Source organism: Myotis nattereri, assembly GCF_964212035.1.
Source record: "Myotis nattereri genome assembly, chromosome: 5".
NCBI lineage: Eukaryota > Metazoa > Chordata > Mammalia > Chiroptera > Vespertilionidae > Myotis > Myotis nattereri.
In genome coordinates, this window is record NC_138080.1 from 30591873 (window position 1) to 30614972 (window position 23100).

General features: G+C 55.9%; 1 protein-coding gene and 1 pseudogene across 2 annotated transcripts; one reads left to right on the forward strand and one right to left on the reverse strand.

Moving 5' to 3' along the window:
• Window positions 1–968: 968 nt before the first annotated feature.
• Window positions 969–10023, forward strand: TLE5 (TLE family member 5, transcriptional modulator). Its single transcript, XM_081092575.1, has 7 exons — window positions 969–1154; window positions 2266–2363; window positions 5205–5268; window positions 6521–6565; window positions 7212–7274; window positions 8749–8823; window positions 8908–10023. The coding sequence occupies exons 1-7, from the start codon at window positions 1128–1130 to the stop codon at window positions 9127–9129; spliced, it is 594 nt and encodes a 197-aa protein (XP_080948701.1). The 5' UTR covers window positions 969–1127; the 3' UTR covers window positions 9130–10023.
• A 12587-nt stretch (window positions 10024–22610) lies between these two features.
• Window positions 22611–23085, reverse strand: LOC308520200 (large ribosomal subunit protein eL32-like; annotated as a pseudogene). Its single transcript has one exon. The product of its transcript is annotated as a large ribosomal subunit protein eL32-like (transcript).
• Between the last annotated feature and the right edge of the window lie 15 nt (window positions 23086–23100).

A 23100-nucleotide genomic window follows, 5' to 3' on the forward strand; every position in this document is an offset into this window, starting at 1 on the left:
ATTAGGAATTTCCAGACCGCAACAGCAGATCACGAATCCAAGCACAGGCCTTTCTGGAAGAATGGCCCTTGTTCCAATGCTGGAGCGGCTGACCCTGCCTCCCTGCCTTCACCTCCTCCTCGGCTCCTGGGAGCCGACACCAGGGCTGCTTCCAGGCCTTTGCACTTGCTGTTACTGCCTCCTTGAATAAGCCACCGTTCCCTGTACTCCTATCGGCTCCCTCTGTCACCTTCGGGTCCTTTGCAGGCAAGGAGGCCTCCTGTTTAAAATTGCACCTTCCTAGCCCTCTCCACTGATTTATTTTCTGCATAGCTGTTACCAACATCTGACCTGCCAGGGTTTGGGCTCCATTATTTGTCTCTTGTCTGTCTCAAGTCATCTCCACCAGAGTTGGGACTTTGTATGCCCCACCCCCACCCCCACCCCCACTTCCTGGAGCAGGGCCTGGCACACAGTAGGTGCTCAATAAATGCGTGTTGCTTGTATGACCCCTGCCTTTCTACAGAAGAGAAAAACGAGTTTCCGAGAGAACAGCCGGGGAGCCAAGGTTACAGAGCATGTCCCTGGCACGTGTCCAGGTCTCCCCATGACAGCGCTGGCGGTTTAGATGGGGGCTGCCGGGGCCCCTTTTTTGACAGGGAAACCGAGGCCCAGGCAGCTGCCAGGGCCGAGGCCGAGCCGGGCCCAAGGTCACTGAGCCGGCGGCCCGCAAGAGGCGGGCTGGGTGGGGATCCGCAGGCCTCCCCGGGCGCGCGCCCCCCCCCCTCGGCGGCGCGCACGGGGCCCGGGCGGCAGCAGCAGGTGGAGTCGGAGCCTCCGCGCAGCCGAGGCCGCGGCCACTGCCGACGTCGCCGCCATTAGACAATAGGAGCGGCGGCCCGGCGTGCGAGGAGGCGGGCGGCGGGAGGGGCGCCGGGCGCGCAGGAAGCGGGGCCCGGGGCGCGCCGGGGCCGGGCGCACGGGGAGGGGGCGCAGGAAGCGGTCGAGGCCGGGAGCGGGAGGCGGCGGCGGCGGCCCCGGGAGCTGCGGATCAGCGCCGGGACAAAGGCGCGGCCGCCCGGCGCCCCGAGGCGCCGGAGCCGGGGCGCACAGCCGGGGCGCAGCCCGCGCCCCCCGCAGCGACTGACATGATGTTTCCACAAAGCAGGCATTCGGTAAGCGGGGCCCGCGGCCCGGCGCCCTCCCCCTCCCCCCCAGGTTCGGGCCCTGCGCACCCCCCAGCTCCCGGCCGGGCCACCCCCCCCACCTCGTTCCCGGCCCTGGGGCCCCCTCGATCCTCGCCTGGCTCCTCTACTCCAGGTCCGGGCGCTGCGCCCCCCAGTTCCCCGCCGGTCCATCCCCCTCCAGATCTGAGCCATGCGCCCTCCCCCCACCCCAGCTCCCTGCTCGGCGCCTCCCCACAACTCCAGGGCCCGGTCCCCTCCAGCTCTGGGCCCAGCGCTACTCTGCCCCCACTCCCTGAGCTCTCCAGACTTTCCCCCCACTGTAGTTCCTTGCCCCCCTCCCAGCTTCCGGGCCCGGCGTCCCCCCAGCTCCCAGGCGGGGTTCACTCCAGCTCCCCGCCCGGACAGCACCCTAGTCCCTGAGCCCTGCGGCCCGCCCCCCCACCGAGCCAAGTCGGGCCTGGGTGGCCTTGGCCTCGGGCGCCCCGGGAGCCCCACCAGGCACCTCTAACGCCTGGCCTGCTTTCGGGGCCTAGGAGCCGGAGGAGATCCGAGGAGCACCCCTCGCGGAAGAGTGCGGCCTGGAGGGAGGGTGCTGGGAATCTGGGGTGGGGGCCCGGTTAAATTTCGGGCGCTGAGACACCCCTCCCCCAGTGGGACTTTGCGGGGAGGCCGCATTCCCCCCACACACACACACTTGGGGAAGGGACTCCCTAGGACTTGTTCCCCCCCTCCCGGAGGCAGTTGGGGTTCTTGGATGTTGCGACCCCCTCCCAGCGCTTCGAAGCGGCGGTAGAGGGCGCACCCCGTCCCCCACCAAGGGCGTGCTTTGAAACACACCTCCACAGCGGGGGGTGGGAGGGATGCAGCGGCTCCGGGTGCACCCACCCCGTTGGCTTCCCTGGGAGAGGCGGGGGCAGGAAGCGAGGGCGGGGCCCGCGCCAGGGGCTGTAAACACCGGCGGGGGAAGTGGGGCAGAGTGTGTGTGGGGGGCGGGGGGGGGGGGCGCTCTGCAGCTGCGCCGGCTGCTGCCTCGGGGCGCCCCAAAGGGAAGTGGGCGGCCGCCGCGCCCGCCTGACCCGGGCTCGTCCCCTCCCCACAGGGCTCGTCGCACCTACCCCAGCAACTCAAATTCACGACCTCGGACTCCTGCGACCGCATCAAAGACGAGTTTCAGCTGCTGCAGGCTCAGTACCACAGGTGAGCTGGGGGCGTAGGTCCTGCCCAGGGAGAGGTGGCGCCCCCAGCGCAGATGGCAAGGTGGTGGGCCTTGCTATACACAAAACTTGAAAAAATGTAGGTGTAGGGTGTCCTATTGTAAGGCGGTCGCGGTCCTGGGCACGTAGCAATATTAAACTCATTTAGTCTTCAGAGCAGCCCATTTCACAGATAAGAAAAGTGGAGGCACAAAATTAAATCATTTGCCTGACTCAGCTGTATGGCTTCGGAACCCTGCTCCCCTGCCCCCCACTCCAATCCCCACTGGATTAAAAACCTGGCAACAACTGGAGTTGGGGTTGGACCTCCTACCCCCCCAAAAAGAAAAATAATGGGAAAAGTTCCCCCAAAGAAAAAATTCTTCTGCCTCTTATCTCTCTGCCCAGTTCTGGGGAAAGGATTCCTGGCATCCAACAGATTTTCATTCTCCTTCCAGAATTTAATCTTCTAACGTTTGCCATGGACTGGGATTGGGATCCAAGGGGAAGGAACTGCTATTATCTGTAACTCACACTTAGAGAAACCAAGCCCAGAGAAGTTGGGGTCTCTAGGGGAAGCACAGCGAGGAAGTGACAACTGAGATGTGCACCCCATTTCTGGGTTGAAGAATGCAAATCCTCAACATCTCTGTTAGAGAAGAGAGCTTTGCCTGGGAATCGGAAGGGGATTGCCAGCCACCGTTTTCAGCAAGGCCTTGGGCCCTCTCTGGACCTTAGTGGACCCACCCAAAAAGATCTTTCAAGAAGAAAGGGGGAATAGTGATATATCGTCTTGCTTTTTATTTTAACAAACATCCATCCTCTTCGGGTCCTTCCCATGCTCCCAAAGTGTTACATACTGAAAACACATCATTTTATGTTATTTTCTTTGCTGTTCTATTGTGCCCCTTTCAAAGATGAGGAAACTGAGGCATTGATGGTGGAAGGGCAGGCGCAGGAACTTCGCTCTGGTCCTATGATGTGGAGAGTTTAGGGGCTTGGCCTGGCAGGTCTGGCCTTTCTGAGCCCCTGCAGGGGGCCCTCCCCACCTGTCTGGCCCGGGCCCACGTCACAGTGAGCACTAGGACTGCCTGTCCGGAGACCAGGGTCACAGTGCCGCTGGAGTGCTGCTGTGTCCTTGGGTAAAGTGGATCCCTCCCTACACTCTGCGGACTCCATCCCCTGGCCTGGGCTTCCCACCATACAGTGAGGGCTCCTACCATGTTGGCACACAGGGTCTGCGAGACCTTCCAGAGGAGCCAGAGATCCAGAATTTAGGATGAAATTGCCTGTTGTTTTAAATTATTTATTGGTGGTTCTTCGTGTTTTTGTTGTGTGTGTGTTTTGTTTTGTTTTTGAGAGAGAGAGAGAGAGAGACATTCATTTGTCATTCCACTTATTTATGCATTCATTGGTTGATTCTTGTCTGTACCCTGACCGGAGGTCGAAACCCCACACCGTGGTGTATGAGGACAATGCTCTAACAACTGAGTTACCGGGCCCCACCTATTTTTGTTTGTTTGTTTGTTTGTTTGTTTGTTTGTTTGAATCCTCACCCACGGAGTGAGGAAATGTTTTGCATTGATTTTTAGGGAGAGTGGAAGGGAAGCGGGGGGGGGGGGGGGGGAGAAGAATATTGATGTGAGAGAGACACATAATGAATGGTTGGTTGCTTCCTGGGATTGAACCTGCAACCGAGGTATGAGGTACGTGCCCTTGACCCGGAGTCAAACCCGCAACCCTTCAGTCCTCGGGCCCATGCTCTAACTACTGAGCCAGATTGGCCAGGGCTGGGTTTGTTTTTAATGTAGCAACAAATGAACTTAAAAAAAAAAATCCGAAAACAAACTCAAGACGGGGGAGTGTCACAACAACCCTAGCCATGGCTCATCTCTGAACTGGGTGTGCAGTTACGGTCAGTCTGGCAGAGTGACACACAGGTTCCTGGGTGACTGTGCGATCAACAGGCATTTATTGGGGCTAAAATATGCCAGGCATTATTCTAAGAACATTCCTGATTTAATCCCTTTCGTTTTCATCTTCCCACCAGGGAGGTTGGTGCTTTTAACAGGCACAGAGACAGGCCCAGAGTCACACAGCATCCGAGTCCCAGGGCTGAACTTTGAACCCATCTGTCTGGATTGAGTCTGTGCTGTCGGACTCCTGGGATTTCCTGCCTTTCCCCCGGGAGGCCTTCATGGTGGGGTGGGGGGAAGCTTTAATAAATGCCTGAAGCTCCTCCTTGCTTGGCGGAGCTTGATAGAGGCCAGGGGGTCCCCATCTCTTATCACCCAACAGTAGAACTTTTACCCCCTGGTGAAATCAAGGCCATAAGAGGGGCTGGGCCCCATTGGAGATTACTTGGTGAGTCCAACCCAGAGCCCTATCGGTCAGCCCCTGGGCCTCTCCTGGGCCCCTTTATAGTTTCGATTTGTCCTTCCCCTTGTTGGAGTTTTCCACCGTGGTTAGAGTGTGGCTCTGAAGCCAGCTTCCTGGCTCTGTGACCTTGAGCCAGTTACTCAGCCTCTCTGGGCGGCCATTGCATCATCTGTAAAATGAGTGATGCTCACAGTCCTGACTTCGTCGGGTTTGGGGGATGGGTAAAAGGCTGTTTGAATCCCTGGCTGACCCCACGGGGTGTTTGCTCAGACTTGTTATTTTATTATTATCACTATCGTTTTCTCCACCGCCAGATCTGCAAGGCTGGTTTCTTAACCCCCATTGTACAGTTGGGGGACTTGAGGTTCCCCTCACCCCATCCTCACAGAGGTCGTGTTGTGTGTGTCTCCTGTCAAGGTTTGGGGGTAAGCCCAGCCCCCACCCCCTGTCCCATGTTCTTTTTCAGCCTGAAGCTCGAATGTGACAAGCTGGCCAGCGAGAAGTCGGAGATGCAGCGTCATTATGTGATGGTGAGCCGGCTGAGGCCCGTGGGTGGGGGTGGGGGAGCCCAGACCGTCCTGCACCACCAGCAGCTGCCGCTGAAGCCTGGCCACCTCCTCTGGGAAGTGTGAGGATTCAGGGTCCACCTTGCTGGCCTGGCTGCAGGCCCAGGCGGCGGTGGAGCTGCCAAACCGCCGGGTTGCAGCCTGGGCCTGCCAGGTCCCCTGGCTGTCCTTGGCAGCCGGCAGAGGAGGCAGCGGCTGTGGAAGCCAGGAACTGACGTGGGGGAGCGGCCGGATCCCCGCCCCCACCATCCAGCATCCCAGCGCTTAACCCCTCCTCTCCCAAGCTTTGGGAAGAGGACTCCTGAGCTTTCCCCAGGAGGCTGACACCCTTTGAGGTCGGTGGGAGGGAGGGGGTGACAAGGCATTCTTCCCACTGACAGTTGAGAGCCTGCCCATCCACACTGCCAGAATCACTTGCTGGTTCATGCTCACCAGGTGGTGAGTTCCACATCAAAAAACCCTTGCCTTGGCCCAGGCTCTAGCCCGGCTCTCCCCGGCTGTGCGGGAGGCAGACTGACACTACAGCTCCCAGCTCCAGAAGGAGGGGGCTGGGGGACGGCAGAGGGAAGGCCCTGCTTGGAGAATTGGGGGCATTGTCCCTGGGGTCTTGAAGAATGAGTAGGAGCTTGGGGGATGGAGGAGGGAGGACAAAGGACTAAGCAGAGGCCTAGGAACCACTGGGCTTGGGGGGGGGGGGGGGTGGGAAGCCATGAGAGGGTTTAGAACGGGGGAGGGAGCAGGGTTAGATCTGGGGCTTGGAAAGGGGGCTCCTGGCTCCAGAGCCAAACCCAGCAGGCTTTGTTTATCTTCCATTATTTATACCCAGGAAGGCAAACTTCCCTGCAGTCTGGGGCCACCCGCAGACAAGACACATAAAGATAAAAGATTAGGAGCCCTGGAATGTGTGTGTTGGGGGGAGGTGGGGCTGGATGATTCTTTCAGAAACCAGGGAGCCAGGCTGCCGCTGAGGCCCTAGAGCGCCCTCAGCTCTGTAAGCAGCCCCGCCAGGCACCTGGGCCCATTCCGGGGGTGGGTGCCTCCCCCCACTTCTGTCTCCCTCCCACCTGCCTGTCTCCATCGCTCCCTACTCCATGCCTCTCTCTGCTTTCCCCTGCTCTGCCTCCCCCTTTGTCTCTGTCACCCTATCTCTTTGTCACTTGAGCCCCCCCATCTTTCACCAGCCCCCATTTCTTTCTCTTTGTCTCCCCTCTTGCAGTACTACGAGATGTCCTATGGCTTGAACATTGAGATGCACAAGCAGGTACGCCCTCTCTCGCTCTCTCCATGGCACCCCAGGCAGGTAGGAGCCCGCCCCTTGGCCGGATGCCAAGCCTGCCCTGGTGCTCCGATCTTGTTCCCTCCCAAGCACCCCCCTTCTTTCTGAGGTCTCCCTGGGAGATTGTTCTGCCTGAGGAGGAGGGCCAGAGGCCTTCCCTAGATCTGCCACCCCTTTGTGACAGTGGCAGGCGGGTGACATGTACTCACACTCACTCACTCGGTAAGACCCAAGGATTGCTTCTCGCCCTCCGGCCTTGCTTTAGCCATCTCTGCCCTGAGGAGGCCACTGTCAAGGATGTCACAGAAGAATAATGCCACTGCTCCGCCCTGTCTTCCTCCCAGGGAGTGCTCACTACCTACCCGGCGCTGGGCGTCATCTTCCCAGGGCCACCCACATCCTGAGTGGCCCAGCCTGGGTTCTGGACTGGGCCTGCACTGTTAGCTGAAGGGCTGAGCACCAGCCTCAGATCCTGCCTTTGCCACTGATGAGATGCCGGCAGGGTCCCAGGTGTTGATCCCACCCTGGGCTAAGCTGATGCCTCTTAGTCAGAACCCCGGGCCTCTGGGGCTGGTCTGCACCTGTGCTTGGGAGAGAACTAGGGACTGAAGAGTCTGTGTGTTTGTTCTAGGCTGAAATTGTCAAGAGGCTGAATGGGATCTGTGCCCAGGTCCTCCCCTACCTTTCCCAAGAGGTAAGCTGTGTCCCCGGGGGCTTCAGAGAAGAAGCATAGATGGACCATGAACTTGCTCCAGGTCCTCCCCACTGCAGTCACCTGGGCAGCAGTGATCTGGGCGCCCCAGGGCACATGCCTCCCCTCTCTGGACCTCCCAGCTACTAGTCAGCCTGTGCAGAAAAATCCCCAGGCTGGAGAACCCCCAGGGGTGGAGGGCTGGGGAAGGAGGGGCCTCACCCTACTCTGGAATTCCTAGCCTGAGTGAGTCATTTCACTGTAAAAATGTTAGCTATGCCAAGGGCTCCACCAAGAGGTTTTTTTTCCTTGTTTTGCTTCTACCTTTCACCCTCCTGAGATTCACCTGCCAGGCCCTGTGGGCTGCTTCGCGCCAGGGACAAGCGGCGTGTGCGGGAGGGCACTGCACACACACGAAGACATACAGAGAGGCAGACAAACAGATGCAACACACAGATACACACGGTGCACATACCCATAGGCACACACAGATACATGTTTGTGCAACAGGTGCAGAGACACGCACACGTGCACAGATACAAATGTGGATATGGACACGGATACACAGACACAGCTGCATACACAGATGTATACAGATGCGAGGCACACATGGACACATGCACACATCCAGGAGAACCAGGCACCCCGTTCTTCCTCTTCTATTTTTTGGGGTTCTCAAACTCTTGGTGTAAGACCCGCTCCACAGAGACCCCACACCTGTGCCCCACCCAACCGAATAAGGCCCAGCTGCTGCTCTCTGCCAGGTTTACTGTCGATAATTCGTCATTCCCTCTTTAAGCTCTACCCGTATCTCAAGGACCTTTAGGGGATGTGTGTGTCTTGGGACCATTCCAGAAGGACACCATGAAAATCCCAGAGAAGAGGGTCTGGGAGCCCTCAGACCTAGACTTGTGCTTACTTTTCATGACAGGGCTTCCCAGCAGCCAAGGCAAAAAGGAAGATGGCAGATTCTAGCATCTGAGAGCAGGAGAGACTGACTTTCAAGGAGGGGTGGGAATAGGTGGGAGATATTCCCTAAACCTAGACTCATACCCCAGCCCTGCCAGAATTCATGGCCAGGGACAGGGCGTGTGCGGGGAGGACGGGAGCTTGGATTAGCGGATCTCCCAGCACAGTCTCTGAGCTCTTGAAGGAACAAGACTTCCCTGTACAGTTGGCCAGGCCGTGCACTGCACTTTTCTTTGCACGTGGCATCATGATCCAAGGTTTCTCTCCTCAGCCAAAGGCCTTTTTTCCTCTAAGTATCTGGCCCCGACCCCTTTGGGTTTTCTGTGCATCTCCATTTGTCCCCATTTTCCAGATAAGAGACTGAGGCTGGGTGAAAGGAAGCGGCCAGAGAGAGGGGGCTTGCTGGTGGGATGGAAAGCCACGGGGGTTGGGATCGCACTAACAGGCCGGGTGGGAGGAGGGCTTCTCCCAGGCTGACACAAACCCCCTGTGTCCTCTCTCTTTCAAGCACCAGCAGCAAGTCTTGGGAGCCATCGAGAGAGCTAAGCAGGTCACGGCTCCAGAGCTGAACTCCATCATCCGAGTAAGTCGGGTCTAGGGTGGGCGGGAGGATGAGAGGTGGCCAGTGGGCCCGAAGTGGCTAATACCCCCTCCCTCTGTCCTGCAGCAGCAGCTCCAAGCCCACCAGCTGTCTCAGCTGCAGGCTCTGGCCCTGCCCCTGACCCCACTGCCCGTGGGGCTGCAGCCACCTTCCCTGCCGGCGGTCAGCGCGGGCACTGGCCTCCTCTCGCTGTCTGCGCTGGGCTCCCAGGCCCATCTCTCCAAGGAGGACAAGAATGGGCACGACGGCGACACTCACCAGGAGGATGATGGGGAGAAGTCGGATTAGCTGGTGGCCGGGATGGGGAGGGTGGGGGGACAAAGAGGAGACACAAGATACAGAGAGAGAGGAATGTTCACTGCAAGACAGTATAGCTCGGGATTGGCTAAACTCCGGTAGTATTTATAGTAGCTGCTGGGGCCTTTAGCCCTGCTTGTGTGCCACACCCCCCCCGCCCCCCCAGCTTTGCTCTGGCTCCCAGCCTCCCTCCTCCACCCCCCTGCAGCCTGAATGGGTCAATACCTGCTTGTACCACAGATAAGGCAAGCTGAGGCCTGGAGATGCAAATGGGAGGTCAGGTCAGGAGGCAAAACCTCAAGAAGTCTAACACCCCCTGCACTTCCCCATTTTGCACATGTGTAACTGACAGTATGCCTGCTGGGCCCCCGTAGGGCACATCCCAGCCTCCCACCCTGGCACTGCATGCAAACACAATGCTAGCTGCCCCTTCCTGCCCTGGGCACCCCTGTCTCTCCCGCCACCTCCCACCCACTCACCTCTGCTAGTTTCAGATGCTCATGCCCACCTGGTCCTCTCTCCTCTCCTCGCCCACCAAGGATGAAAGTTAAGCCAGGATGAGCAGGGTGGGGGTGGGCAACCCAAGATTCCCCTTCTCCTTTTCCCGAATAAAGATGAGGGTACTCAAGTTGTCTTGGTTTTTTTTTTTTTTTCTTTTTTCTTTTTTCGGTATACTAGCTTGTCTTTTAAGAAAGGGGATATTAAAAAAAAAAAAAAAGACAAAATGTTTAAAAAAAAAAGCAACACCCACACCTGTGTCTGTATATAGCCTCTTAGACGGTCGGCTTTTGTTGTGTTCAGTCGTTTGAACTCTGCAGAGAAGTGAAAATGCTGTATCGAGGGTGGGCTTAGCTGTGCCTTTCAAATAAAGATGTGAGAAGGTTGGTTGCTGTGTCCCTGCCTCTGTGTTGCGGGCTGCCTGTGGTTCCCCCCCTTCCCAGGGAGAAGAGGACTTCTTTTATGTCTGGGCTCCCTCTGTTACAGGACCAAATATCGAGAGTCCTAGATGAGTCCATCTTATAAGTGTACTCCCTAACTTGATGCATAGACCAGAGAGGGTCAGCTGCAGGCTGCAGGTCACACAGCCAGCCCAGGTGCTGGCGGGTTAGCAGGGCTGGTTTCTGATTAGCAGGCCCAAAGGCCCCTAAGTGACATTCTTTTCCCTTAGAGCAGAAGATACTGAGACTGCAGAATCTAACCCCACTGCGCACACACCCATGGACCCTTTTCCCGGATCAGAGAATGCAGACCCCCAGCTGAACCTGGACACCCCCCCCACACACACACACACAAGGAACAGATTGAAGGCCCGCCCTTTCCCACCCCCCACCCCCCCAGAGAGAGCCATAAGGAAAGATTTCCTGATGTGGACTTGGGTGGGCAGCCATCCCAAATTTGCAAGAGCTTTGCAAGGACTGTATGACACAGAAATCCCACCCTCAGGGAGCTGGAGCACCCAGAGGACTTTTTAAAGTGCAAGGAATGCTCATCTGCCTCCCTAATCCAGTGGGTTCCCATGAGCAGGGGGCAAGTGCACAGAAAGGGAGGCAGGATGATGGGTGGTGGCGGCCCACTGGCCTCAGGGAAATGTCTCATGTTGCTAAAGAGAAGAGGAGGAGCTGAGAGGGGAGAGGAGACTGGGTAGTCACACCAGCCTCCCGCTGGGCCCCACCTCTCTCACTGGAGCCAAAGCACCTCTGAGGAACACCAGTGTGATAGGGTAACTCACTGCTTAATATTCATCCTTGTGTTGAAAACCACAAATCACGCTCGGGGACTGTAAATTGTTACATCTATTTTGGAAGGCTGTTTGGCACCCAGCAGTGTCCCTATTAGACTCACCCCCCCAACAGACATGCCACTTGAGTCTGCCAAAAGAGACCAGAGTGTTCAGAATCCTGGAGGCGAGTCATCATTGCCCCAAACTGGAAATGACCAGATGCTCAGTAACAGCAGAACACACAAGTTGTGACATAGTTGTGTTGTGGAATGTTACACAGCCATGAAAAATGTGCTATTGCTACACTCAACCCCATGCAGCTCTCATACATAATGCTGAACAAAAGAAGCTGGGCACAAAATAAAGTATGGCGTGATCCCATCTATATAAAGAACAAAAGCAGGTCCAAGTGACTTCCTCCGGTTATCCCCTGAGCGGAGGTAGGAGGGAAGGGGATTTCTAACAACACTGGTCATGTTTTGTGTAACTGGGGGCTGGTTACCTATGTTCACTTTGAGATAATTCATCGAATCGTTCACTTACAATCCGTTTGCTCTTTTGTGTGTTATATTTCACAATTTAAAACAATTACTTAAAAGAATAGATGATCTTTGGCCTCCATAGCCCTCAAAATACATTCTAAGTTTTCCACCTGGTCCCACTTGGCAGGCCTTGCAATCAGTCTTCTTCAGCAAACTGCAGCCCGGCTGAAACATCTTGCTGTTCCTTTGCACACGCTGTTCCCTCTGCCTGGAACAATGTTCTCTTTCCCCCTCCGCAGCATTCTAACCCTCCAAGACTCCCGGAAGGTACTTTTCTGCAGGCCTCCCCCTAACCTCCCCCCACCTTGACAAGTGCTTAGAGCAAAGCCTGGCCAGTCATCCATTCATTTAGAGACCCAACTATGAGCCCTAGAGACACAGCAGGGAACAAAACAGACACATATCCTTGCCCTCCTGGGGGGGATAAACAAATAAGGGAAATACGAAATGCATCAGGAGGCTTGTTGATAGAGAACAAAGCAGAAGAGGGATGGAGACTGTCAGCATTTTTTTTTTTTAAATGTGCACATAGAAGCAATGCAATACATGTTAGCAAATGTATTGAGGGCAGATCTGGGTTTGTACCCCCTCCTACCCTAAGTAGTGATTTGAGGCATGAAGTCACTTGTCTGATCCCAGTTTCTGGGAAATGTTGGGAGAATTAGCAGAAAGCTTGCACGGGCTCAGCAGCTGTGGGTGATATTATCACTGATGCTGCTGGCTGATGAAGAGCCCTAAGTGTGTGTGTATGGGGGGGGGGTCACAAACCCGACAGCCCCCACCCAAGGGTCTTCTCCGAGGAAGTGGGGTCCTGCTAAACTAAGGACAGATCTGTGACCTCGGGTCTCCCTCTCGGCCTCGGAGCCCCCATCGCCCCCATCCCGCCTGCGGGGCGGGTCCCCTGTGGGTTTAGGGAGGGTCTGGGAGGCCGCCGGGCCGGGGCGGGGGTGGGTGGGTGCGCGATCTCCGCCGGGAAGCCGGGCAAGAGGAGGTGCCATCTCCGGAGCTTCCTCCCCGCCGAGGCCTCCCGCGCTTAACGACGCGCCGCCGGCGACCTCAGCTAATTGATCCGCTAATGGGCCCCGCGCCGCGGCCGCGCCTAATGAGGCGGGAGAAAGGGGAGGAGGGGGCGGTAGGAGAGGAGGAGGGGGGTTAGGGACTGGAGGAGGAGGAGAGGGGGAGGGAAGAGAATAGAGGAGGAGGTGGGGGTTAAGCAGGGATGCAGGAGAGAGGAGGGAGGAAAGGGAAAGGGTGGAGGGGGAGGGGAAGAGAATGGAGGGGAAGAGGGGGGTAGGGGAAAAGCGGGGAGAGAAGTGAGAAGGGGGGCTGGAGAGAAGAGAGGGGATGGGAGAGGGAAGGGAGGAGGAGGAGGAAAGAGGGGGCGGGAGTTCAAGGGGAAGGGGGGAGGGGAAGCAATGCTCCCAGCTCCCTGGGCACGGGACTTTAGGGGAGAGGAGGAGCGGGGAGTGGAGTGAACTCATCCTTTATAACTGCCCAGCTTTCCCCCCTCGTCCCTGCCCCCCGTCCCCCCGTCTGAGACCCCGTTACCTCTGGGAATCCCTCTGAAAGGCCCCTCTCCTATTTGACCCCTCCTCTCTCCCTGCCTCCTCGAGCTTTACGGGTCTTTCTAGCAAGGGATCTGAGTGCATCAAGGGTGTGAGGCTACCCAGCTCTCTCTGTGCCTCGATTTACCAGTCCATATAATGGTTCTAATGGCCTTAATATTGGAGAATCCTACAAGTCCCAGTTGCCCTGACCCGACAGACACTCCACTCACTCCTGCAGGTGGGACAGAGGGGGTTGGGAGGGGGGGATGGGGGTGGAGAGACTGAGAACACCCAAGCTCCCCAGAGCGAGGCCCATCTCCTTCTCCTGGTCTGGCCGCCAGGGCTCAGCAGGGGCGGTAGGACTGCTGGATTGCCCGGCCCTGGAGAAAAACACCCTCAGAGTATGAACTGTAATTAGGATGTGACACATTAAACATTCACAGTCCAGGCCAGCTCGGTACCTCTGCTGCCTGAAATATTTACCTGGCCTTCCTCTTTCCCAGGTTATCTGGGTGTTGTTGGCTTGAACATGGACTTGGAGGCGAAACAAAAAGGAGCTATACTGCAGTGATGGTGAAATTAGAGACCTTGATGATAAGATCTCTCTCCCCATTGTGCAGAGGGCAAAACTGAGACCCCAGGAAGGGCAGGGAATCATCAAAGTCATAAAACAAGGCAGGCCACAGCTGAGTCTCCTGCCCTTGACTGGAGACCAAAATAATCAGAAAGTGCCCAGTGGTGTGGCTCAGTGGTTGAGCATCAACCTATGAACCAGGAGGTCACAGTTCAATTCCTGGTCAGAGCATATGGCCAGGTTGCGGGCTTGATCCCCAGTGTGGGGCGTGCGATCAGATTCTCATCATTGATATTTCTCTCTCTTGCCCTCTGAGAGGAAGGAAGAGGGAGAGAGAGAGAGAGATAGACTCAATGATGAGAATCATTGATGGGCTGCCTCCTGCACGCCCCACACTGCTCTGATATGTTCCTTCTGTGACCATAGAGATTTGGTCCCTTTGGTCACTCCTGGATCCCCGGGACTTAGCTTAGAATCCTCCGTGGCACACACGTGTTCAGTGAGGGAGAAAGTGAGGACATGGTTGAAGTGAGATGGTTGGGTCTGGGCCTGCCCTGCAGGGTGGCACGGAAGGGGTGGGGGGGGGCTGAGGGGAGCTGGGGCTTCTGAGAGCCACGGGAGGTGTTTAAGCAGGGGAAGGATACACCCAGAGGTGCCATGAGCAAGCTCTTCTGGGGACTAGAGTCAGGCTGAAGTAGAGAGAGCTGCAGGGGCTCGGGAAGAGGCTGTGGGTATTTAGATGTTTGCTGGCATTTGGAGCTGCAGGAGGGGGCTGCATGCACCCCAACCCCCTACTCACTGCCCAGGATGCCCCTCTGAGGGTCTCTCCCCAGTCTCCACCCAGCTCTGACTATATCTCCACCTCTCTGCCTCTGGGTGTCTCTGAGTCTCTGCCTCTGTAGGTTTGTGTGTGTTCTTTCTCTCTCTCTCTGATCTAATTCTCCCTCTGTCCTTCAAGGTCTTTCTTAGATTTCTCCTCCCTCTATCTCTCCCTCCTACTCTCCCCTTGCCCCGCTCTGTGTGTCCCCCCCCCCCCCCCCCCCCCGCTCTGTGCCCCTCTACCTGTCATCCGGTGTCTCACCCCGCCTCTCACCTGACCTAATGTGTCCCCACTCCCCCACCCCCGCTGCCTCCTCCTACCAGCCTCTCCCAGCCACCAGGCCCCCTGAGCCCTGTTGCTGGGCGACTGCCAGGCCTGGAAGCCCGCCCCTCGGCTGCCCTTGACCCTCCCCGCCCTCCCCTCAGCCTCCTGGAGCTTTGCCCATTCTGTTTCCTCCTCCCCTTGCCCCGCTCTCCATCTCCGCCTCCCAGAGCCCGAGCTCCCGGTCCCCTGCTGGGCCTGACCCAGCGTGTTGGTTATAAGCTGGGCCAGGCTGTGTGGGTAATGGTGGGTTCCCAGGTGGCAGCGGCAGTGGGGGCTTCAGGGGAGGAGGAGGAGGCCAGCCATCTGGCATTTTGCCAGGCCAGGCATGGGACTAGGGGAGGGGGTGGTCCCAGGCCCCTGAATGGTGGCCACAGAGTGCCCCCCTCCCCCCACAGCAAATAGCGCAGGGCTGTGACCTTGAACAGGTCCCTAGGCCTCTCAGGGCCTTTGCCCCCCTACCCCACCCAACCCTAAGCAAGGCCAACTGACACCTGCCTGCAGTATGCCAGACACTGAGTTGGGTGCCCAGAGACCCTGACTTAGGCCCTCTCAACTCTCATGGAACCCACTGGGTGGTGGGGAAGACAGACAACAAACAAATTAGTAAATAAGATAATTCCAGAGAACAGTCAAGCGCCAGAAGAAAAATCCAGCAGGAGCAGCAGACAGAATGACAGGAGACTGGAGGAGGCCCCTCTGAGGAGGTGACAGTTGAGCTGAGCCCTGGAGGACAGGAGCCTGCCTTGCAGGGGGAGATGGCTTCGGGTGGGAGTTCCCGGCAGAGGGAACCGCCAAAGCCAAAGCTGGAGGCAGGACTGAGCCCTCTGCTGCAGGCCCTCCGCCCTATTTTGCAAGGCCTAGTGGTCTCCCACAAGGTCAAGGGAATAAACCACTAGCTCCAGAATAAGAACAGCTGCAGCTGCCATTACCCAGGCCTCTACTGGGCCCTCTTCTCCAGCTGAGCAAGCTGAGGCCCAAGGGGATGAAAGGTCTCGGCACAAACCAGAACCGGAGGAGTAAGATTCATACTGGGCTCCCGGGTCTGTTCCACCTACACCTGTGCAGTGCCTACAGGCGGCTGGGCCGGTCTGGGGTCAGGCAAGAGGATGCCAGGTCAAAGGGTACAGAGGGTGAAGCCCGGACTTGGGATGGAGGGGGCATGGATGGTGACGGGTCTGGAACAGAAGCTCCGACCAGGATGCCCCCAGGGCTTCAGAAATTTGACACCCTCAGGGGCAGCGAGGTGATGGAATGTAAAGTAATGAAGACAGAATGAGAGGGTGTGTCCAGCTTTGTCATGTGTACCCGGCAGCCAAGTTCCGCAGAGAGGGCGCCCCACATGAGCAGGGCTGTGGCTCCAGCACTGTCCTGTGCACTGACGACGGAGGCATTGCCACCCTGGCCTGGAGACTAAGCCACAGAAACCTTGGCACATGGCCAGCCAGGGGATGTGCCCAGCCGGTGTGGTTCAGTTGGTTGCGTGTCTCCCCTGAGGTGGAGGTTCAATTCCTGGTCAGGGCTCATGCCTGGGTTTCCGACTGGATCCCCAGCAGGAAGTGGCCAATCAGTGTTTCTCTCTCATCATCAATGTTTCTATCGCTCTCCCTCTCCCTCTCTCTGAAATCAATAAAAATATATTTATTTATTTTCTAAATAAAAACATTTTAAAAAACATATTCTATATAATAAAAGGCTAATATGCACATTGTCCCCTTGACTGGGAATTCAACCAAGGGGCCGGGCCAGCTGGCCAACCGCCTGTGGCCACTCCCCCCCGCCAGCCCCATCGCCCCAATCAGGTGGCCGACCGGACCCCACCCATGCACGAGTTTGTGCACCAGGCCTCTAGTTAAAAATAAAAACGGGATGTCTTTTGATGCCAGCTCCAGCCTTGCCCCACCCCCACCCCATACCTACCTCTCTCTCTCTCTCCCTCTCTCTCTCTCTTGCTCTCTCTCATTCATACATACACACACACACACACATATATACACAATAATAGCTAAACCTGGTTCATCTATTGAGTTATTTGATCCTATAATAATAAGATGAAGTTTCCAATAAGGACCTCTGATTTATAGAATCATAGTGACAGAGCAGCCAGGCCATCGGGATAGTGTGACCTTAGATTGCAGAGGACCCCGGTAGGCAGGGTTGGCACGGGGCAGGTTTTCAGGAGCCCTGGAGACCTAGATGAGGCTCTACTCCTCTCTGGGCTTGTCCCTTTATCCTCCCTGTATACACAAGGCGCAGGCACTGTGTGGGGCCTGGGAAGACCATAAACACACAAGTAAATACATAGTAAGTGTTCAGAAAGTCATGAGGCTTGTGAAGGAAAGGAAATGAGAGGCTGATCAGGCAGAGAGGTCTGGGCCACTGTAGCCACAGGCTGGCTAGGCAAGGCCTCAGTAGGACCCGGTGTTTGATCCAAAACTGGAAGGAAAAGAAACCATGGTCCAGCCAAAGGAAACAACAGCACAGCCAAAGGCCCTGAGGCAGGACCTGGTGTGTTGGAAGATCCAGGAGGAGGCTCATGTGGCTAGAGGAGAGTGAGTGAAGGGGAGACGGAGGAGGTAAGAGTAGGGAGGGACAAGGTCAGATCTTGTAGACAGTGGTGGGGAGTTTGCATTTTATTCTGAGAGTGACGAGGACCTATGGAAGGTTCTTAAGCAGAGGGCAGGATGGTATCTGATTCACATTTTAATGGTTGATCAAAGATGTAGGAGGAATGAAGAATGATGTGTACCCCAGCGGTGGGGTGTGAGGTCAGGGTGGGAGAGAAGGGCCCTTTGGGGAGTTCAAATGGCTACCCCTTACCGAACATTTACTATGAATTGTATTAAGTATTTTATAGGCCTTAACTTATTTGAAGTTACCAACCTCATTTCCTCCAGCCAGGGTACATACTGGGCTCCTTGTCACTCTCTTCTCCCCTGAGCTGCCCAGTTCTTGCCCAGGGAGAGGCTGGAGTGCTTCCTGCCACTGAGCCTATGGAGACTCTACAAACCCTGGTGAAAGTAGGCAGAGGGGCCCATAGTCCGTGGGTATATCCACCTCCCCCCAACTTCTCAGCCAGGTAAGGTTCAGCCAGCAAGGCCAGGAGTTCATGGCTCCTCAAACCCAAGAGGGACTTAAAGTTGCCCCATCTTTCCTCCGTCCACTTTGGGTTAGGGCAGCGATTTTCAACCTTTTTAATCTCATGGCACACATAAACTAATTACTAAAATTCTGTGGCACACCAAAAAATATATTTTTTGCCAATCTAACAAAAATAGATATAATTTTGATTCATTCACACTGGATGGCTATTATTGTATTGCCTATTATCATTTTTTGTTAATCCTCACCCAAGGATTTTTTTTTTTTTAGGGAGAGTGGAAGAGGGAAAGACAGAGCGAAACATCAATGTGAGAGAAACACATCGATTAGTTGCCTCCTGCACGAGCCCCAACCAGGGCCCAGGCCAGGAAGGAGCCTGCAACCAAGGTACATGCCCTTGACAGGAATAGAAGAATCGAACCCAGGACCCTTTGGTCTGCAGGCCGACGCTCTATCCACTAAACCATACTGCCTAGGGCAGCTCTTATCATTTTTAAATTTGACAATCTAAGGGAAAAGGGATCAGTGCCCCTGATTAAATAGTCAAGTGTTATTGCATGTTTTAAAAATTATTGCGGCACACTGGTTAAAAATCGCTGGGTTAGGGTAATATAAATGCACTGCTTAGATGAGACATTCTATGCATTCTGCAGAACCCCAGTATAAGCACCCCCACCTGACATCTAGGAAGCCTTCCCAACTTCCCAAGCAGGGACCTCACTCCTGGATGAGCTCCCCACCATGCCCACCTCTGGTCCCTCCTTCTACCCCAGCCCTGGCCACAGGGGCCTGAGAGGGTTCTGCTTGGTCTCCCCCAACTTCCCCCAATTGGGAACCCTTCTTGAGACCCCAGCATAGTCTAGGCCTGGCTACTCACAGGTGGACAGAAAAAACAAAAGAAAACCACTGGTTTTCATGAATAAGTCTTGTGGAACAATCTCACTATACAGTAAGTAAACTGAGGCCCAGAGAGAGGCCCTCAAGACTCTCAAGGTCGCATGAAGCAGTGGGCGCTAGAACATGGCGAAGGACACCCCATATTTCTGGATGGAAGTAACCACGAGTGTGATTTTCCAGGGGGTGGGGGGCTCCGCCAACCTTGGCAGGGAATGGAGGCTCTGAGGTCACCCAAGAGCCCTAGCCTGCGAGAGGGGACAGGCCTGGCTGGTGGCCCAGCAGCTCTGCTGGGAGGGCGGTAGGCAGAGGTTGGCGATGTCGGAAGCCAAAGGCTTGGCCTCCCCGAGGGAGCCGCTTTCCCGGCCCGGGTCGGATCAATGGGCTGTAATTATACCGCGCCGGGCCCAGCGCCGGCGGGGAGGGAGCGGGAGCTGGCAGGAGCTGGAAGCGGGCGGGAGAGCGTGGGCAGGAGAGGTACCCACGTTACTTTGATTGACAGCCCGGGAGGGCGCCGCGCGGGCGTTTCTGGGGATCGTAGTCTTTCCAAGAAACCCTGCTCCCTGTCTCTCCTCCCTTCGCGCTCGGGAAACTGAGGCACGGGAACAAGCAACAACCGCTTCCCCGTCCCCCCCCCCCCCCCCCCACACACACACCCGCCTATAAATCGATCCATCTGACCTGGGGACAAAAATTGAGCGGTGCTAAAAGCCTGCGTCTTCCGTGATAGTCTCAGCTCTTCTCAAGGGGGTCTAGCGCGACTTAACGTCTACCTCAGTTTACCTACCGGTGAAATAGGGCGAAAGGCGCCCAGCTGGCCCCGTCAGCTGGCCGGGCTTTTCCAAGAAGCTGTTAAATGAGGGGCTCTTGCTTTTCATGGAGGCCTGTCAGGCTCAGGGGGTGGCTCCCTCAGTGCTGTAGGGTGCTAATCCAGGCTCCCCCCCCCCGCCCCCCTACCCTGTCAGGTTAGGCATTCGCGGGGGTCTCAGCTTCCAGGGAGGGGGAGCCACACTCTTCACACCCTGCTGGGAGCGCCTCGCCGCCTTGCGATTGGCCCCGCCAACCTTAGTGCCTCCTGCCATTGGTTGCTAGTTCCTCGATCCCCATTCGCCAGCCCTACTGTGTCGTCACGGACCCATGTGGGAGCACCGCGAGCGGATTGGCTGGCGCGCCCAGCCAACCACCGCAGAGAAAGGAATTTCCACAGTAGCCCAGGCTGTGAGGCTGATTTAAGGTGGTCTGAGCAATCCGGGGTCCCACCGCTGCTTCTCAGCTTTTTCCTTTAAAACACATACCACATACCACACCACACCACACCACACCACACCACACCACACACACACACACACACACACACACACACACACACACACACCCTCATCCTAAAACCCAGCCAGAAACCAGGGCTGAGCCTTTCTGTACAGTGAGAAGGGAGATAGTGGAAGCTAAGCCCCTTCCCTCATTTTGCAACTTCTTCCTGGATTTTGCAGATGGGGAAACCGAGGCCCAGAGAAGTGGAGCTTGAAGCGCCCCCCCTTCCCCGCCCCCAATCACCACCGTGGTAAAGAGTTAGCTGGGGAAATGAGAAGGTCATGCTACACTGCTCAGGCTGTAACTCACACATGGCGAGGCCTTCCCAGCCTCCTGCTCTGGCTGGATGTGGGATTTTGGCAAGTTATGGAGTAACAGGCTGCCTGGGGTCCCCCCATCTCACAGACTGCTCTCAGCTGAGTCTCCCCAAACTCTCTAAACTGCTCCCAAGCTGGGGATGCTATTGCTTAAGGCAAAAAAAAAAAAAAAAAAAAAGTCTCTTCGTGGTGTGTGGTCTTGTGGCTTCTCAGACAATCCACAAATCTGTATTTATCCTCCCCTGTGGAGTGTGCCTGGCTGAGAGATCTAAAGACTGGTGGGTAGAGGTCCCCTCCTCCAGGAAGCCCCCCGTGGACCCACTAGGCACAGACTCTGTTCTAACTCTGGGTCCCTTGGGCCCTGGGTCTGCCCCTCTGTCCTGGTATCAACTATGTGGGCCCTGGAGTGTGTCCTCAGCTCCCCCCCCTCTCCCCCGCCAAATCCACCCTGGGAATTCTCTTGGCAAAGCCTGGGGCTGGGTCCTTTCTAGGGCCCCAGAATCTATCATGAGGAGGTGGTTATAGAGTAACTATCCACTTACTACCAAGGATGTGTATGTGGGGGAAAAGATGCCTTCTGGAGGAGATGCCTTTTGGGCTAGGCCTTGAAGGAATGGGTTTTGTTCAGGCAGAAAAAGATCTGAGGGAATTCAAGGAAGAGATAAGCAAAGGCCCAGAGGTGGGAAAGAACAAAGACTGAGTCATCTGGCTGGAGCAGCTGGAGCCGAGGGAGTGTGGAGTGGTGGCGGGAGGTGAAGCTGTGCCAGGCCCGGAGGTGAAGGCCATCCAGGCCCGGAGGTGAAGGCCATCCAGGCTAGCCCGAAGATCTGGGAGTTTGTCCCAAGGTCAACAGGAAACCACCGGAGGGTTTTAAGTGAAGGAGGGCAGACTCAAATGGAAGGTGACAACAGTGAAGGCTGCTCAGAGCAGGGAGCTGACTTGAGCTCCAATGGGAGAGGATGAAGGGCTGATGCAGGCAGGAGGCTGTGGGGATGGGAGCAGGGTTGCACAGCAGGTGATGGGGAGAGAAGAGGCTAGCCTAGTCCAGCCAGAGTGGCTCAGCAGTTGAGCATTGACCTATGAACCAAGAGGACGTGGTTCGGGTTTGATTCCCGATCAAGGCACATGCCTGGGTTGCCGGCTCGATCCCCAGTGTGGGATGTGCAGGAGGCAAACGTTCAATGATTCTCTCGCATCATTGATGTTTCTCTCTCTCTCTCTCTCTCTCTCTCTCTCTCTCTCTCTCTCTCTCTCTCTCTCCCTTCCTCTCTGAACTATATATATTTTAAAAGAGGCTAGGCTAATGCTCTGTCTTGGGGGATCAGGATGGACTGTGAGGCCTAACAGGTCAGGGAAGATGTTTGGTCTGTAGACCTGGGGTTCGTGGCTGGGTCTCAGGGTAGGGACTAGGGATGGAGCCAGAGCTTGGAGCCATCCTCGTGGAAGTAGTCAGGAGAACATGGAGGCAGGGGGAGGAAAGGATGCCTGGAAAAGTTTTAAAATGAGGACTTCACAGACCCCCGCCCCCACCCACACCCCAACCATTGTGGAATCTTGGCACTCCCTTTTTCTTAGTATTTCCAGGAGTGTGGCCAGTGATAGCTGCCTTTAGCTACATCAGCTGTTTCTTCTCACCCCACTGCCTGTTCATTTATTGAGCATTTACTGTGTGCCAGCTCTGCAGGGACCAAGACAGGCTTTGTCCCCACACAGCCTGGTACTAGGGGGAGACAAGTAATGACTAGAACAATCCAGGAAGAAACATGATCATGTCAAAAACAAAACAAACTCTGTTAGGACCTAGAAAGAGAGAGAATAGGATGCAGTGTTTGAAAATAGCAGGTAAATGCCTCTTAAATGGGTGGCCAGCAGGGGCCTTTCTGAGGAGGTGACATTTGAGCTGAGACTTGAATGATGAGAAACAAGGGAACAGTGTTCCAGGTAGAGGGACTAGTCAGTTCCAAGGCCTGAGGCAGGACTGTGCCTGGTGAGTTGGAGGAACAGTGAGGTGGCCAGTGAGTGAGGGTGAGGGTGAAGAGAGTTGGAATCAGGGAGGGGAAGACAGGGAGGAGGTTTGTGCAGGGCTTTGTGGGAAGAGGGAGGAATTTGGATTTTATTTTGATGGCAATAGGGAGCCATGGAATACTCCCTTCAACACACAGACACTTTCAGGATGTCTCTTCCCCTCCCCTCCCATGGCTTTTCATTTTTATCCTTCCGGTCTCATCTCCAATGTTAACCTCCTCAAAGAGGCCTCCCCCAGATACCCCAGATAAGTAGGTTCTCTCTTGTCTACATTTTTTTTGCAGAATTTTATGATTTTATTAACACAAATACAATGTGTACACACTCTGTCTATTCATTTTGCTGCGCAGCCTGGCATTGGGATCGGTGACTCTGACGGCCAGCTGGGCTGCTCTTTCCACAACGGCTTGTGGTTCTTTGAAGGAGACGTTGTGAGCATCTCAGCACAGGAAGATTTGTTGCACATCAGCAGCACTTCAAGCTCCTGAACTTCCAGAAACTTCCGAAAGCCACTGGGCAGCATGTGCTTTGTCTTCTTGTTGCTCCCATAACCAAGGCTGGGCATCAAGATCTGGCCCTTGGATCTTCTACGCACCCATTGTCAATGCCTCTGGGTTTCTGCCAGTTCCGCTTAATTTTGACATATCGGTGTGACTGGTGCCGGGTGAACTTCTTGGTCCTCTTTTTGACAATCTTGGGTTTCACGAGGGGTCTGAGGGCAGCCATGGTGCCGAGTAGGAGATGGCTGCCACCTCCGTAGGCAGCACCGAGGAAGAGAGGGGTCTCTTT

What these genes read in the sequence shown, in the direction of transcription:
- TLE5 (XM_081092575.1), top strand. Translation starts at nt 1,128, where the DNA reads ATGATGTTTCCACAAAGCAGGCATTCG. An exon ending in CTGCAGGCTCAGTACCACAG is followed by an intron (nt 2,364 to 5,204) that starts GTGAGCTGGGGG and finishes GTTCTTTTTCAG; the next exon opens with CCTGAAGCTCGAATGTGACA. An exon ending in ACATTGAGATGCACAAGCAG is followed by an intron (nt 6,566 to 7,211) that starts GTACGCCCTCTC and finishes TGTTTGTTCTAG; the next exon opens with GCTGAAATTGTCAAGAGGCT.